At 43.0% G+C, this 13,875-nt stretch overlaps 1 protein-coding gene across 1 annotated transcript in view; it reads right to left on the minus strand.

The window, feature by feature from the left end:
• CA10 (carbonic anhydrase 10) overlaps positions 1–13,278 on the minus strand; it is a 208,511-nt gene extending 195,233 nt beyond the window's left edge. Inside the window, exons 1-2 of the mRNA XM_074922213.1 lie at positions 12,993–13,278; positions 11,819–12,306 (exon numbers count right to left, since the gene is read on the minus strand). Of these exons, the coding sequence (XP_074778314.1) occupies positions 11,819–11,879 (61 nt within the window). The 5' untranslated portion in view covers positions 11,880–12,306; positions 12,993–13,278. The remainder of the gene's footprint in view (positions 1–11,818; positions 12,307–12,992) is intronic.
• Between the last annotated feature and the right edge of the window lie 597 nt (positions 13,279–13,875).

Raw genomic sequence — 13,875 nt, forward strand, 5'->3', positions numbered from 1 at the left:
GTAAAGCTTCTAAGAGCAGTTCTCTCACATACCTGAATCGCAGCAGCAGAGGTCACAGTATGTTTCTAATGGGACTATTTACCCAGAAATTCTGCTTAATACGTAACTAAACTCAATGCCAACATTTTTGGCAGAGTAATTCCACTGCACACTACTACTGTGAACTAAGAAGTGATTTGAAGATTTTATTTTACACTTTATTTCAGCCTGTATTAGCAAAGCTTGCTTTTTTCCCCTGGCAAAATATCCAAAACAAACTGGTATAAAACAAATACTTTTTTGTTTCTACATGAGTTTTTAAATAAATGTGTAGGAATTGATGACTGTCATGCCAAGCAAATGCCAGGAGATTATTTCTGTACAGTTTACATAATATCAGTGAATGTTATGTTATATTAAGATTTTTTAAAATAATGCAATAGTATTATGTCATATACTGATTTTATGCGCTATTTCAAAGATTTTAAATTATGAGGTATTCAGGGACAAATCAATTCTTAGGTGTCCGATAATTTGATGATATTATGTGATCATCATTTGGTCCTCCACAACAGTTATTAGCATATCAGTAAAGAAGCCATTGAAAAGGAAACCTTTCAAAAAGGATTTAAATGTAACTGTTATTTGCTGTAGTCTGAAATCTGAGATACAGGTTCTTTTTCAGGAGCATTAGAAGGAATATGCCAACTACCTCATCAGATAAGCTCTTTTATTACTGCAAATTAAAGAAGTATTTAAAAACATAAAAACCCAGTAGACCCAGAAAGTCCCAGTTACATACAGTAAGGAATTAAAAATGGGAGAGTTACTAGTTATGAAAGTTACTTGCTGCTGTTTGAGAAGCGTCAAGTAGAGCCAAAGCAGGACAACATCTGGAGGAGAGAAAGGAGAAAGTTTGCAGGCTCCGTGGCCTTTCGTACATATAGCCCAAATATACAAACATGATGTAAATGTATTGTAGAGCTTTGTCCAGACAATTTTATAAATAGTGCAATACTTACGTAAACTTTTTTGCCCATGATAGAAATTTATTCATAATACATGAAGCCTTACCTCATTTAAAATGTGAGGAATTTTCTACTGATACATACTGAATATGCTACCACCTTCTCTCAGCAGTAGAAAGGACGCGGTTGGCTAGTTTTGGTCCCAGACAGAGGGATAGACAGAACCTCAAGTATTTTTATATATCCCCCACAAGAAATTTCCTATATCAGTCTGACTAAACTCTGCTTATTCAATCTAGACTGTGCCAGCTGCTCACACAAAGCTGGCATGAGGTTTCCCAAGCACCACTGTTGGCACCAGCTGGTAGAGTGGGTCTTCCCTCACCACACAACAGGGCTGTGTCACTGCCCCTCCACCAGGCAAGCACGCAGCCCCACAGCCCAGGACTCTACACAGGGGGGCCTCTTCATATCAATTCAGACCTGAAGTCTGATCAAAATTAAATTTAAATTTGTGCTGGAAAAAAAGTGGAACAGAAATTCACATATGAATAGCATTGTGTATTACCACTCACCTCTTGTTATTTCACTTCTTAGGTTTTTGGTTTTGTATACAGTAGTCCAGGAGAAATCTGTTTACTGTCATGAAAAATGGTGTCTGTTTCATTCAGGGCATCCATAAAGTGTAAATTAATAAATCAGAATCTAGATTATTTTAAATCTGATGGTACAGTTTCTCTTGCTGTTAGTCATACTAGAAAAGTCCATACCTTCACTTTACCGCACAAAGAACTAATATGATTTTACCTGGATAAAAAAACCTATTTTCTACACAACTGTATAATTTAATCAGAGATTATGAAAATTTCTGCTGATTTTAGCTGGACTTTTCCATAAATTTTGTATTATTCATGTATTATACCACTGCTACTCCTTGCTTCAGCAAAGCACTTCAGCACATCCTTAATCTGAGTTGTTTCATACAATTACATATTAAGACTTGGATACAGCAAAACACTTAAGCACGTCTCTTAAGTTTTACATTTTGCTGAATCTGTGTATTAATGTATCACAATAAAGCCTAAAGAGGATGACTAAGTTTTTAGCTCACAAGTGTAAAAACATACTTATGCTACCTAATAAATATAAATCATATTATTTATTACTCTATTTTGCATCCTGTTCCACAGTGAGCTAAATACCTGTGACTCTAGAGCAAAGGCACAATTACAGACTGGCAAAGATGAATTGGTAACAACTTGGAGAGAGTGCCAGGGGGGCTACTGAAGACAAAAATTATGCATCTGCAGATAACTTTAAATCCCACTTGCAATTACTAACTGCCACATAGTACCCTCAGGATCACCTAGGCAAATGAGAGGAGACTGTGGAATCCTCATAGATTACTTTGTTTTCCAGAAGGCACAAAAAAAAAAACAACAACCAACCATAACAGTAAGATACTGCTTATAAATATGAATGTGAACAAAAAGAAATGCAAATGGCAAACCCAGGTGAATATACTCGCAAATAAAAAGTAGGAGTTAACAGACATCATGGGCGAAATGCCCTGGGGGGTGAGGATTTTGAGGATTTCACCCCCAAAATTATTTCACATGTGTACATAGTGTATCCAACAACTGCATCAGTATGTAAAGGAACATATTTGGTCTGCTGAGAGGAAATTTCAAAGAGAAAATTTAGGACCAAAACCTCTTGTGTCCTTAACTTTCTGTTGTCACCTACACCCACACCAAGTGGATGTGAACCGTGAGGCAGGTGAAGTGCTGCACTTTGAGGAACCTATTTGTTACTCATAGTCACAATAAAAACACAAAGAGGCCAACTGAATCAAGGTTAATAATTTAAGCAGAATTTAAATAACACATGTTTATGAAGGAACCTTGTGTGCATCTGAATTTTGTCTTATTATCACACAAACTCCTGGAAACTCTAATTGATATAATTCTTAAATATACCATAATTATACCCCATGATAACTTTATTGCTATTACTATGAAGAGAAAAAAACCCTTGTAATACACAGGCAGAGAGAGAAGGAGGGATCCAGCCTCTGAGGGGACACAGCAGGCCCCATTCAGTGACCCTTCCCTCACAGGGAAGCCACACAAGTTTGAACATGAGGATGAATCTAGGTGAAGCAAACTGCCTGAAGTCAACAGGCAAGGGAGCACAAACGACCACAAACTCGATGTTCAGCTGGGCTTCAAGTTCTAGAGGTTTAAAAATGGTCGGTTTATGTTTCTTGGGGCCAGACCGCCAGGTTTTTCAGATGTTTCTAGGGGTTTGCAAGGGCAGGCGGTGTCACCAGGACAGTCAGCTTCCTGTGGCGCCCAGGCCACCGCCATGAGGAGCAGGGAATGCCACGCAGGTCAGCCACCCTCCTGACACGTCTGTGGTGAGGAAACATGTCCCCGGCGAGGAGGCAGGTCTGCAGTCAAGCTGGGGAGTGCAGTCGGTGAGGCGAGGCAAGGTGAGGAGCAGCAGGGCACAGGGCTGAGGGCCGGCCAGCGGCTGAGGTTAAAGGCAGCTCAGAGCTGCTGAGGCACCAGACATGGCTCCTCACAGTTCTCTCCTCAGCCTGACTCAAGGCTACTCAGGATCAGAGCTGACAGACCAAGCAGCCAGACCCCAGGGGTGGGGGACGAGGCTGCAGAGCCCGTGGGCTCGTCCCAGGGCCTGTCACTGCCTTCCCTCCTGACGCTGGCACCACGGAGGCCTTGTGCTCCCTCTTTTCAGTGAGGTGATTGTGTTATACCCTGACCAGAAAGAAGCTGTAAGAGTAATCCTAGCATTGCAAAGCAGAAATGAGAATAAAAATGGGCTGTAATTAATTAAATTGCTGCTGGGTGACCTTTCACATGACATTTTACCTCAGTTTCTCCCTCTGTGAAAGTGTGGCCAACTCTATATGCTCCCTACAAACCGTTCCAAGCTCTGCCACCAAAATTAGATTTTTTTTTTTTTTTTTCCTTTTTGACTGAAATATAACGCAATGGTCTTCTCATTCATACTTTTCACTCTTAGAAAAATCCAGACTGCAGAATCCCATTCAGGGAAATCTGTTGGCAGTAGTTGCTCACACACTTTCAAGCAGCAGGATGTGAGGACCAGCACAGGATCAGTCAAACACCTTTTCTTTCGAGCAGCAGTAGCCTTCCCCTTCCATAACTGCAGCTTCCCACATGGCAAATAACACACCTCGGCTGCAAACGGTATGGCCTCCACGGACATGGTTCCCCCTATGTTTGAACAAATAGCTCATTCTCCATAACATTTCACTTTCAGGGGACACTGCTAAAGTATTGTTACCCTTTTCTGCCAGCGAGCACAAATCTTCGGCGCTAACTTTTTCCTAAAGAGAGTTTATTTTCTCTGCCATGATGGCAAACACAAATTAATGCTCTTTCTAGCAGCCCAAATATGGCACCTTGCCAAACAAAACTTAGCTGTGGCAATAGCAATCCTTCCTGACCTGTTCCTTCAGGTACCCAACCATCATCCTACTGGAGTACAGCTATCAGGCAGGGTTTGCTGGAGGACATGGTCAGTCCAACATCACTTCAAACAGTGCAGTTTTCCATAGTCACACATACTAAAAGACCTTCCTCTATTACTCATTACCCTTCTCTTTTAGCGTTAATAAGGCAAATTCTGTCGCAGTCCTGCTGTACTAGTCTTTCTACCCATGGCAGAACAGAAAAACTCCATTTTCACGACTATTCTTGAAGCAGAACAGGGTGTTGTAGTAGTTAACAGTAGGAAAGAACTTAAATTGGAAACAACCCACAAAACTGACAAGAAGACGATTTTTCAAAAAACATGTTTCCCTATAAATCCATCTACTCAAACGCTACTTCCAAAACCTAGAGATGTCAACACATTTAGAGGGGGAAAAAAAGGATAACGTTGCTTAGCTTCCTCCTCCATGCATGTGCTTAGAAGCCACTCGTCAGTGCACAATTCTATCTGTTCCATACTTAAGAGCCAGATGACATACAGTATTCTGTGCTTGATCAAGTTAAGCAGTAATGATAAAGGGAGGAAGAATATCAAAATGAACAGATAACATTATGGATATTATCTCTATACTTATTTTAGTATCTTGTTTAAAAATACATTCTAATTAGTTATTTGTGAATTACAGCTGCTGTGGTATTTTCCTGGCAATAATATTACAAATGATAAAACTGTGGGGCATTTAAGTTTATTACTAATCTTACTACAGAAATACAAATGTTACAGATCCATTAATTTAAACCAGAAATGTTTTCATGTGGAGAAATATAACAAACAGTGAAAGCACTTCTCTTCTTTAGTTCTGACCGTTGCTTCCAGTACAGTACGTATGTGGGAACCAATCACCTTCCATTTCTCAAGATGAATAAAAGTTAAATATTTTAGGGCTGAAATCCTGGATAGGCTGTACCTGGCACTCCACAGGAGCACAAAGACCTGCCATCTAAAGCTTTTCTCACTGTCAAGCTTTTTGCGATTTTTAAGGCCCAAATCTCACTAACACTAAAGCCATTTATAACATTCTCAGAGTTCCAAGGTCTTTTAAGGTAGGTATAAATATAGGTTTCCTTATGCCTTCTTACTTCAACTGTCAACTGGTAAGCGCTACATGAAAATGTTTCCCATATTGACAAATACAAAGTTTACACTAATGGGCACCCATGTGGCTACGAGGCACCCAGTACTTGTCTACATCACCAGAAAGGCTACTATACTACACAGAATATAGGTCTAAAATGTTTCGGTCCACTATTTTTATGACAATAACAACTTGCTATTTTATCTTCAGGAAATGCTATTACAAGACCCTTGACAGCTTTTTAACCATCAATGGTTAAACCAGCAATAAAATATTCCACTACTTTGAATTCAACTGTAAACATGCTGGGCTGCAAATTCTCCTAAATGCCAGATTATTATCCTTTTAAAAATTTATTTCCTATTTATTTACCATTAATATTTCAATTTATCTATCACAATGGAATGTCTTTTGCTAACTGATATTCTCCACTGTATCAACAGTCACTTTTATACTTGCTGATGGCATTACAATGGAGATTGCAGTCACACTATAGAGTGTTGCCGTTAAGCAAGTCATTTAAAATTTGATTCCTATTTTCTGTTCCTTCCAACATGATGTATAGCTAAGATAAAAACAAGATAGGAGCAAAATAACACTTATCACAGTATGTCAGTGTTGTCCATAACTAACTGTCATCTAGTTTTGTCTGCTGCTTGAGCTGGTAATGAGATAATGATAAAACAGTTTTATATAGTCTTCTATTAACAGCCCAGATGGGCCAATCATCCACTTCAGTCTTTGCCATGTTAAGTTTAGCCATAAACAACCAGTAACTATGAAAACTGCAGCTCCCTCCTCAGCTAAATTACAACCTTTCAACCAAGAAAGCAAGTGATGCTTTGACCAATAGCGACAAATAAGCAAAACAGTCTTTTAGGGTAAGCAGGAATTCCTTGTTCATTGGTACACAATATTCATAACATAAATGGAAAGCCATTTCAATCCTTGATGAATTTAAAATCTAGCTGTTGTAGATTTAAAAACTGAAACCTTTCCATGAATACCAAGGGCAAAACTTCTCTATACCATCAGTCATATCTTAAAAGACTTAAAGAACACCCTTAAATTGAAAGTGATTATTTGAGTTGGGGTTTTTTTCCTGTTTTTAATAATTTTGCCTCAGAGGCTTGGAATCTGGTTCAACTGATTAACAATGAGGCAACACAAGAAGGTGAAGAGGTCCCTTTGAAACTGGGTATCTTCATCACTGAGTTTTGGAAAAGAATAGCTGTGATTACCAGCTTCTTTCCGTCAGTTTACTGCATGGAAAATAGCTCAGCATTATATGTGCAAAACTATTCATAAACGTTCTCTTCTACTACCTTTACATAATCTAAAAATATGTGTGTTGTTTTGGCACTTTAGCGCCTATCTGGTCATGCTCTAGCTGTAAAACTAACAATAAAAATAGAATGATGAAAAATACAGGACACACACACACACACAAAGTAAAGCAGACATTTATAGACTACAAGGCTATTTCCATAGAATTTTAAAGCAGAAACATCTTCACACCTTTTGAAAAGGCGGCAACATCTCTGAAGTGAGAAAGCGTTCGAGTGCTAAGGAACTGAGAGTCTTTGGATCCAACATATGGCCTCCATCCTGTGTTTGAATGTGAGCAGGAGGATTGAATCCACGTGGATTTTTCAGAAACATCAACAAACTCCGTGCAGGCATGAAGGTTTACCCACACATATGAAGCTGTGGAGCTGGGACAAAGCAGGAAAGAATACTATAATGGACTGGATGCTAAAAGCTCTTAGCTACCACATGTACCAGGCTGCATGATATACCTTCCTACATGCCTAGTGATTACTTTCTTTCATATATATCTGTGCTATGAATAATTCCTTCCCGTAGGATAGTACATTTTGTACTTAGAAGTACAGAAAAAGCTATTTCTGTGACACTATTTGAGAATAATTAACTTGATTTCAACATTTTTGTCCAAACATAACAATGAACTATTCAGTTAGTTACTAATGGACATCAGAGCCTTGATATTCTTCTCTTCTACAAGACTGTTTTAGCTTGAATTATGTCAGGTTGTACAATGCTAAGCAAAGAAGAGTTATCAGACCTTACAGAACATCATTCAACAGATAACTCAAGCCCTGGCATAATTTAGAGTTCCTGCAGGACAACTCTGTGTTATGTCAGGTAATAAGAGCTCAGAGACTGCAGAAGCAGCAAGACAGAAAATGAAGTGCAATTCTCCTCCAGATACACCCCTAGTCCTCAATGCCAGGAGATGCTCAGTACACAGTGGAATTCCTTGGTAGATAGGATGCTTTTTATACCGTCTTCGTTGTTCATAATACATGATTTATTACCCCTGTGTACTGACAAACAGGCCAAAGAAGTTACATCATAGAAGGGATCTGCCCCTGCATGACTTGAGGATGACGGCAAAGGATTAAAATACTTCCCAATAATAAGAGAGCTGTAGGGATTGCATGAATTTCATCCATGCTAGTTCCTGCAAGCCAAAACAGTAAGAAGCAATGTATGAATTCATAGGAAGCCACAAAGATGTTGAACATGCAGGTCTTATAAATCATTCTGTTGATGGATTAATACCATAGTTACCTTCTTAATCAATCCCTTAGCTAGCATGCTATATAGAAGCGTTCTTAATCAATGTCCACAATAGTAGCATTTTCTTATTTAAATGAAGCATCCTGCAAGGGTTTGAAAACAGCATCCTGTTTTTTTCTAAAAATTGATTGTTAATGTGGAGAAAAACTGTTCACTGTTTATACAAATGACTGTGCAAGCAAAGGTGGCAGCCATTATGGGATCAACAACGTCCACCTGAGAACCCTGATGCCAATTAATCTCTGGTGGTATTTTTACCCAGGAAGGAAATCTTGGACATCATACCAACAACTACTACCCTTTCTATATAAACAGTATCATTCCCACACCATGATTATCTGCATCTTCAAAGGAACAACAATCAGAGAGGTCTCATTTCAGCGTTCTATCTACAGGACATCTTCTCTTCCTCTACCCTGTGCTCCTTCTATGCTGTAGTATCATTAAAACGAACTAAACCTTAAAAGTTATATAACAAATCATGACTATTTTTCCTCAGAGATACAACTCAAAGAAATAAATATGCATCATGAGTTTGAAGGAAAGAAATAGCTTTCATTTCTTTCTAAAGGATAGAAATTGTTTTCATGGTCCTTCAATCTGTTCTTATTTCTCATTTGCATCTGCACAAAGAAACTAGATTCTCCTTTCAAACAAGCAAATTCAAATAGCAAAAGCCTTAATTCACTATGCCAAGAAAACAAAACTATTCAGTTTATTTCCCAATAATTTCCCAGTAATAAAAAGAATATATATTCCTAAAGCTCAGTATGATTTCTTCCAAACCAAGCAATCTATCACACACACAGGTAACTGGCTTATAAAAATTAAGTATAAAATATTTTGAAAATATATATGCCTCTTTTTAATAGATTAATTTCCATATACTAAGTCTTACAAAAATTCATGCATGTGAGAGACAGCAGAAAGCCAATTGTGTAACTTCATTATTTATTTTAAGAAAATAAGTGCTACATTCAGTATAATTTATATTTAAATGTCATGTAAATACATAGCAAAAGATAATGTGACATAACATTGAACCTATGTTTAATAAATAAGTTTACTAATAATGATAAACTAACTTAGTAGTCTCTTCAATTCAGTGACTGACATCATCCCTTCAAACAGCAGCCCTTAATAGGCCCTAATCCAAACAACCACCAAGCATCAGTAGGAGGGACATCACAGGTTTAAACAGACACTGAATCCAGGGTTTGCTAATGTTCAGGAAAGATCCATTCACGGGAGACCAGTCTTGTATCTTCATTGCTGAAACAACTGACTTAATAAGAAAGAAAAGAAAAAAAAAAAAGAAAAATATAATACCACCCTGCTCCTTAATTCGCATTCCTGTAATTGGGAACAGTGTGCTCAACTAGTGGATTTTTTAAGTAACCTCTTGTATGAACGACCAATGATGGAAGTGCTAAAAATACAGTTTCTGGAATCCAGTGTTGAGGCAAACCTTAACAGGCTTCATTGCACCTTCTCTTTACTTACACTGTTATCCAGACATCCCAGCTAGATAATATGCTACAAAACATAGTGTAAAAAGGATGACAGAGGAAAGTTACATAGCATTAGTGCCAGGCAGGTATCTACAGATCTTAATCCTTTTTGCCAAGATGAGAAACACTAAGGATTCCTAAAAAAAAAAAAAAAAAAAAACTCTAGGAGAAAAAAAAAAAAAAGCTAAAGCATGCACACACATCCTCTATGCAGTTAAAATTATTTTATTTGAAACCACAGCTTTAACCATGCAGCAAAAGCATCCCACCATTCACTTACACACTTTATTCCCCAAAAAAGAACAACAAAAAAAGAAAACATAGAGAGATATCAGTCTGTTCTTCGTGATAGAGGGAGATGGAGAATGAGAGCCCCTGCAGGACTGATCCCACTACTGGTTTCAGAAGCCTGGGTTCCCATGTCTCAAGATGAGGAAAGGGGGGGGGGGGGGGGGGGGGGGAAGATAAGGAAACACTGGCAGCTAAATGCATGGCATAAGGACCTGCACAGAATGGGAAAGCTTCTTTCTGTCTCAGGATATTACTGTCAGAATGGCCAAGAAAGAGATGAGCTTCATCTTTCCATTCTCACTGTGGCACGTTAAGAAGTGCCTAATTTGAAGAGAACTGGACAGGTGGCATGTCACACTGAGCTAAATAGATAAGTGTGAGATTTAAATGACAAGAGGCAGCAGGTTTTGCTTTTGTAAAGAGTGAGAGAGTGAATTATTCTGATGGTACCGATGGGCACAAACGGGAGGTCAGCCTGGGGTGCTGCCAGTGTCACCCGGGTGCCTGGTAGCAGATGGTGCCAGTCCGTAGGGATACAAGAAGGGTGACGTACCCCGCGGACCGACAGCAACACCATTTGCTCAGAAATGAAAAAGTTCTGGGGATGGAGCAGGCAATAGAAAATAACATAGATGCTGCCACCCCAAATGTCAGTGTAAGTGTCAGCAGCCCAAGGGCCGACGGGCGGCTCAGCCCGAAGTGCTGCAGAGGCTCGGTGGGGGCGGCACTGCCGGGGGAGATGCTGCAGGTGCTGCTGGCCGGGGGCTGCGGCTGGGAGATGGCCCAGGCCCCTCTCTGCGTGGTGGCAAGGGAGCTGTGGAGCTCCCTCTCCCTAAGCACCCCCAGGCTGGACACCGAGATGTCCACCGGGACCGCCCCACCTCCCCCCGGCAGTGCCTTGCCCGCGCTGCCTTCCTTCCCATTGCCGGACTTACGCAACGACTCGAGGGCAGAAGCAGCCTGCGGAGAAGTGGAACAGCAGGCGACACAGGAGCCTGGATCCCCATGGGGCTCCCTGAAGTGTCCCAAACTAGAAAACTGGCCACCTCCCCACTCCTGCCTCCTGCAACATAATTATTCCAGCATGACTGACATGACAAATTAACAAGGCAGCCAGGGCTTCTGCAGTAGAAGGGAGTGTTTTCCCCAAGAATAAATTGTTCCAATCCTTTACGCTAGACACCCAGCCGTGCCTATTCATTAATTGGACAAGCTCTGGTGACAACTGAAATTACCCGACTTCTACATACTGGAGAGATCTTTGCAAGCTTAAAGTGAGAAGCCTAAAGCTGGAATCCCAGCCACCAAAGAGTTCTCTGAATGGGGCTTTTTTTTTAAAAAAAAAAAATCATTTTCAGAGCACGACCACAGTAAAGCTTCTTTTAAAAGCAGAGGCACATTCTTCAGTGTTATTCCTCCCTTTGCAGACCCTGAACTGTGGCACTAGAACATGACAACTCCGCCAATGAACCACAAATCTTTAACATCTGCGGATCAGCCGAGTTTAAGAACTTCAGGAGCTGTGAAATTCTGGGATTATTGCAATGTTGCAATTAATTGTCACAACTGGGTACGTTAGGGATTTTAAGCATCCACTTAATCAGCACACTGCTTATTTATTGCAGCCAATGTATCATAATTACTACACAGGTATTAGAATGGGGGGGGGGAGGAAATTGATGTTTGTAGATTCTGTCACTACCCACTCACAATACACCGTTCATGTATTTTTCAACTACTATATTGATTTGGGTTTAACTATACCTTTATTAAGGGGAAGCCTGGCAACCCTGTATGGTATTCCCCCCCCCCCCCCCCCCCCCGCCCTTTCTGTGCTAGCCGCGTACCTGAAATGCAGACGATGAAATTCGCTTGCAGAAGAAAAAGCACCTCCCAAACAATTTCCATCCTCCGATTCTCATGCCAAGTGCATCCCTCGGCGAAAAAAAATAACAAAGATCAATATCGCAGTTTGAACGATCCCAGCAAATTTCCTTTCGGACTTGCAGCCTGTATTCCCCAGATGTGCTGACAACACATGTCCGAGCTCTCTCTCTGCACGGCTCAAGCGAGATCCCTTCCCTTCCTTCGCCCTCCAAAAAAGATCACGAAGCCAACTGCCAGCACCGGGCTCTTCCTCCACGAGTGAGAAAAAAATCCACCAGATTTCCCAACAAGACATAGACAACAAACCCCCACTGATCCGGTCCGGAGAGTCTATTCCAGGGCGGCCGGGTGCAAGTTAACCCCAAACTCTGCACGTCTCAGCGGGGCAGTGCCAGCACGCCGGGGGCAGGGAGGCGGCGGAGGGCGGGCGGGGGCTCCTCTCCTGCTGCTACAAAACGAGCGGAAAGAGATTAATACCCGCTGCAACGCATCCCCCCCCGCCGCCCCCGCCCCGCACCTCGGCGGCGCGGAGCACGTAGCAGGCGGCTGCCCCGGCCCTGCCGGGGTTCCGCAGTCCCCGGCGAGCCGCGGCGGTTCCCGCCCGGTGACTGCAGGGGTCGTTCTTGCCCCGCGCACCGAGCTGCCCTTCCCGGCCGGGATGGCCCCGCCGCCGCCCCCCGGCACAGCGGCGCGATGAGCACCCCGGGAGGGGAGCGGGGGGGCTCCGGTACACTGTCGGTCGTGTCGTCCGTCCGTCCGTCCGTGTGTGTCCCCCCCGCCCCCCAAATCTGAACTGCAGAAGTCGGGAGCGTACAAGCAGCGGGGGCTCGCGTGTATCGCCGGCCGGCTTCGCGAAGAATGCCAGTATTTTAAAACTTATTTAAACAAGAAGGGAAAGAAAAACAAACCCAAACTTCTCGCGGTTTTGGTGATGGGAAGGGCAACTAGACGATACAGCCAAGAGTTAGCGAAGTACTCGCGCTGCAACGCGTATCTAACTGCATCCCCCAATCCACAATACTTCTGCATAGATTTCCCCCCCACCGCAAAAAAAAAAAAACCCAAACAAAAAAAAAAACAAACCAACCAAAAAAATCCCCAACAGTGTCAGTTTTGGGGTAATCTCTTACTTACCCCCAAATCCTCCTGCTTTTTTTTTTTTTTTTCAGCTCATCGGATTTGCCACTCCTGCCTGCAGTCCCAAAAACAAATCGAGGTCAAGCTCCGAGCCGCTGCCTGCAGCCACCTACCACCACCTCAGCTGTGAGGAGGTACCATAGCTCGCTGGATTGCCCCCCTCCTCCCTGAATTCCGGCTATTTCCACATTTCCCCGAGTCGGAGAGCGTGCTGCGGGGGGCCGCGGGCCGGCGGGCGGCAGCGCCGGGCACGGCGGGGGCTCAGCACGGCGGCGCGCACGGGCGCGGGCTCCGCCGCGGAGGCGGTGCCTGGGCGGGCGGCGGCGGGGCCGCACCGCGGCAGGGGGGTCTGCGCCTGGGACCGGGCCGGCGGGACCGGGGGCAAGGCGAGAGGAAAAAGCCTTCCTCCCCGCCGCCGCCTCGGCTGTCTGTCTTCTCGGGCACATTCCAGAAGCTGCTGCTCACTTTGTTTAAAATGTGGGTCCAATTTTTTTTTTTTTTTTTTTAAATTTTTTTTTCCCCCCCTCCAAAAAAAAAGAGGTGCACCTTGGTGCGGGGAGAGGTTGGGTTTCCCTTTCTGCGGAAAGGGAGACTGGGCGCAGCAAGGCAGCGCTGGCAGAGGCAAGGGGCTGCGGGCTGGGGAGCTGCGCGGAGCGGGGAGGGGGGCAGGGGGATGCCCCGGGCCGCAGCGCCCTGCGGGGGGGCTCGGTCTAGCGTGGAAGAAGGGAGGGGGCAGGGGCTTTGGGCTGCAAACGAAAATCCCGGCTCGGGGCAGGTGTGAAAAGGTGATCCTGCAACTGATTCGACTGCGGATGCCTTCACTGATCACTGGAAGGCACAGGGAGGGGGGGGAGGGAGAGAGATGCTTTGGGTTTCAAAC

This window comes from Athene noctua, chromosome 18, assembly GCF_965140245.1.
Source record: "Athene noctua chromosome 18, bAthNoc1.hap1.1, whole genome shotgun sequence".
NCBI lineage: Eukaryota > Metazoa > Chordata > Aves > Strigiformes > Strigidae > Athene > Athene noctua.